The sequence below is a fragment of the Papaver somniferum genome, chromosome 2 (genome assembly GCF_003573695.1).
Source record: "Papaver somniferum cultivar HN1 chromosome 2, ASM357369v1, whole genome shotgun sequence".
Taxonomy (NCBI): domain Eukaryota; kingdom Viridiplantae; phylum Streptophyta; class Magnoliopsida; order Ranunculales; family Papaveraceae; genus Papaver; species Papaver somniferum.
Genome location: NC_039359.1, coordinates 61095971 through 61100225, shown reverse-complemented (window position 1 = coordinate 61100225; position 4255 = coordinate 61095971). Strand labels below are relative to the sequence as shown.

Here is a 4255-nt window from a genome sequence, read left to right as displayed (position 1 = left end):
TCAACTTAGGATCAACAGAGTTTTACATTTATTAGTCTCCGGTTGACTTGGATCATTCCCACACAAACCTTGGGTGGTCATGAAAATAAAATGAATCTACACTGTACATAGGAAGTTAAATACAATAGGTTCAGGAGTCAATTTTGTGAACATTAAGTACATATTTGGGGCCTAACAAATTTTTATACAATATCTCAAAATTTGTTAAAAGTTTGACATTCTCTTAACTGCATGGAGGTACGTAAGATAATGCATCTCCATAGGATAGTCTAGTTTTAGTTAGAAGATCAACAACTACCCAAAAGCTTTGTTTATACATCCAAAATAATCAAGAATGACAGGTAGATATATTTGTTTTCTTGGGTGATTTCCAGGATTTTGCTCTCAATGGGGTATTGCCGTATAGAGAAGGAAAAATGGTAGGGTCTATGGATTTGCATCTTTTTGGCCTTCATATCTCCCCTCTTTGTGGGGGCAATTTTCCTCTTTTCTTTGTTTTGCTCGCATACCTAATACTTGCTTTCATATTCAACAATTCCGCATTCCCCATTACATACGAGTAATACAACTCTTCTAATATGGATGAATGGATGAGTAACATGGATGTAGCTTTGTTCATGTTAAAGGTGTTAACCGCTGTCATGCCAACACATTCGTGGACACAACACAATTTTTATTTGGGCACAATCTAGCACAACACACCAAACACTTTTGTTGTGCCGTGCCGGCACATTGTCTACCTATCCCCTCATCTAACAGAGGTTCCAGGATCGGTACACAAAAATATATATATATATATATATATATATATAAGACTAATACAAGTAACATGTATGTTGGGAACTAATGCAATCTAAGTAGGGTATTGCTGTATCAGGCAATTTACCTTGAGAATTCCGCTAGATGGTAATATGGCAAAATAGCCGTTATTGGGTGATAATGATGATTTTGATAAGTTAATGAATTTGGTTAAGTAGATCATTAAGGTTTTCTCCTTTTTGACGCTTTAGCCAAATCTATACCCCCGATGAGGAATCTTGTGAGTGAGACGCGATAATTCTATAAAAATGGAGGAGTTAAGCTGAATTAGTAACCTCTGCATTCTCTTAAACATTCCATAAACGAGAGAATCCTAATCCAAACAAATAAGCTTATCTAAAAGTTTATTACGAAAGTGATGCATTTTTCCTTATTTGGTATATACCTCTATAATTTTCTAGGATTTGTATTCATTATCTAAATAATAATACTCTTGACATTATTATCATCACTAATCATTGTCATTTTAATAGATTGTTTGGGTGTTGATCATACTACCTTTGTTTCTTATTCATTAATGACTCGGTCGTTAGAGACGCTAATGCATTTGGGCTCTTGCTTATAAATTTTAATAACTTAGGTTTTGCATTTTCCTCCACGTCAAACTATTCAAAGAGCGACTAAACTACAAGCTGAAAATTTTGCAACGGTAGTTTGTTAGTCGACCTGTATCAAATATGGATCGTCTATATCTGCCGGTGAAACTGATCATTTTCTGAAGTCGAAACTCTCAGCTTTTAGATTTTATTTTACAAATAAACAAAACACAATGGAATTGTGTACATACATGTACGAGGAGTTTGGTAGCCGTTCTGAGTCTCTAGATTATTTTTTTGCACTTTGTGCTAGATATTGTGGCATGAATGCATCATAAGAAGTTGACTGCTGGCTCGTGGTACATTAATTTAATTTGCATGGAAAATTTTACGTTCATTTTCACCTATTTCAGGCTGCGATCAACATCATCCAAAGCCAACTATTTGTTGATCTTCAAGCTCAGTGATATAGTTTAGAATTTGTTCGTCTATTTCAAACTTCACTTGCCAATTTGAGCTGGTTATTTTCTTCGATTTTTTTTGAGCTGGTTACAATCAAATATTTGCATCTGGCTAGTTTTACTTTATTACTTAGTACTTTAATTTTCCTATACCTGACTACCTCTGCCGTGGGGCAAACGCCTCCACATTACACAAGCAAGTGGAGTATATACCATTATTTACACACAAAAGCCTTGTACATTTATTTTCTTTGCACACATGGCTCCACCACTATTCCACATTAAGGCCTTAAGGGTAGTCTAACGCGTTACCCAAAATGGATACCTAGGGATAACCTAAAATATTAGAATGACACATGAACATGAAAAACCTGCATGTCCAATCAAACTCAACCTCAAAATCATTATGATTCATTCATTTATTCATTCATACAGAGAGCTAGGTATTAGCTGGAAGAGAGATAGAGATAGGATACAAGACTACAAGTAGTACAACAGCAGCTTTTAGGCTTTTAGCCGAGATTGTGATTAGGTCATCATAGTACTCCTTCAGTCCCTCATTAAATTCAGCACCATAGTACTACTGACTCTTCTCTCAGTATTTGATGCAAACTTCGTCCCCCACAATTACTTGCATTATCACAGACTTTCAGTAGTACAACTAGCAGTAGTCACTGATTTTAGTGAGGTTGAGTGAGATGGGACATCATTCATGCTGTAACAAACAGAAGGTAAGAAGAGGATTATGGTCACCTGAAGAAGATGAAAAGCTCATAAATTATATTACTACACATGGTCATGGTTGCTGGAGTTCTGTTCCGAGACTTGCAGGTATACTTATCTTCTACAGAACATATACCAACATTACTTTAGATTTGTACCCAAAAATAGCAAAACCTATGTTCATCATTTATTTTTATGGGTCTATCTTTATGTAGTTATTAGATCTTTTCTTTCTTTTTTTCACGCAAAGCTCGAGAGATTTTATTAAGTAAATATGTAAAAGAACGACAGAAACAGAAGGGAGACATACAAACAACGAAAAAAAATCATCTAAATCTATTTGTTGGGAAGACGTTTGTGTCAGTTCCATTAATTAGTTCATATAATTCGTTCTGTTACTTTTGATCTGATCTTTATAATTGCATGAGCTTCAAAGTTTCAGCACACCTCTCGATCTTTCTCTCTAAATATTTTATTTTCTTCTTAGAGATAGAAAATAATTACAAGTGATCATATGGAATGATAATGTAGGTCTTCAAAGATGTGGAAAGAGTTGCAGGTTAAGATGGATTAATTATCTTAGACCAGACTTAAAACGTGGTAGTTTCTCTCATAATGAAGCATCTCTCATCCTTGAACTTCATAGGGTTCTCGGCAACAGGTATGTATAATTTCATTCTCGTTCGTCAAAAAATAACAGTTGTGGCATTTGTACTATAATAGTGTGGCGGATCAGCAAATGCATTTTTTAAACAATAATCTGGCTGTTTTTCGGTTTCCCGGCCTTATATGTTCTCATATATATATATATATACTACAGATGGGCTCAAATAGCAAAGCATTTACCAGGAAGAACTGATAATGAAGTCAAGAACTTTTGGAATTCAAGCATAAAGAAAAAACTCATCTCACCACCAAGAAATCATCATAATCATACCACTGAAACTACAACTGTTTTTCCCATGTCATCGTCGCATGTTAATACTCCTGCTTCGACGTCTAATGAGGGTTTATTATCATCAGTACTAGTCAGTACTAATACAACCAACACTAATTTCACATTTTCTGATCATAACCAACGTCCTAAACATGTATACGACATCCTTAGCAGTCCAACATCATTGGTACAAAGTTTTGATCAAGGAATAGAATTCACAAAAGATCCAGTATATCTCAATGTTGATTGGGTCAGTATGCCACAAACTTCTCAGCCTTTGTTATATGACCCTACGTGGTCCTCCTTTGATATCGATAATCATATGCACACGAATACCGATTCAACGGCTTTGATCAATCCGCATGACAATCTTCATGGTGATCAAAAGATAGAAGAATTCATCAATGGTAATGAATGCCGTATATTGTCTTCTACTAATACTTCTCATGGTCAAGTAGATCAATCAAGTACTGGAATCGCTCCATGTCATTTCCCTACTCATCAGCCATTTTTATATGATCCTGCTAATTTACTCAACAATCAACTTGAATGTGCTGATTTGATCTTCATTCCATCATCATCAGCAACACCATCATTTTAAGTAAGCATTTAAGTTGGTGTGGGGTGGTTAAATTGTTGAGTAATAAAATTAATAATTGTGTCGTAGCTGGATGTTTTTCATTGAACCAATTCGGGAAAAATTAATATTACAATTAAAAGGTTTGATATTTATTTGTGGCAAAAGATTCTTTAATGTTTAGGAGGTAATTTATGGTGTT

The 4255-nt window shown here is 34.9% G+C and overlaps 1 protein-coding gene across 1 annotated transcript; it reads left to right on the top strand.

The window, feature by feature from the left end:
• Positions 1-2272: 2272 nt before the first annotated feature.
• Positions 2273-4255, top strand: LOC113353392 (transcription factor MYB26-like). The gene is made up of 3 exons (XM_026597010.1): positions 2273-2647; positions 3071-3200; positions 3360-4255. Exons 1-3 carry the CDS (start codon positions 2515-2517, stop codon positions 4075-4077), a joined length of 981 nt encoding a protein of 326 aa, XP_026452795.1. The 5' UTR covers positions 2273-2514; the 3' UTR covers positions 4078-4255.

Coding starts and splice junctions, on each gene's coding strand:
- LOC113353392 (XM_026597010.1), top strand. CDS start 2,515: ATGGGACATCATTCATGCTGTAACAAACAGAAGGTAAGAAGAGGATTA. Junction 2,648..3,070: donor TTCTGTTCCGAGACTTGCAG/GTATACTTATCT, acceptor ATGATAATGTAG/GTCTTCAAAGATGTGGAAAG. Junction 3,201..3,359: donor CATAGGGTTCTCGGCAACAG/GTATGTATAATT, acceptor TATATACTACAG/ATGGGCTCAAATAGCAAAGC.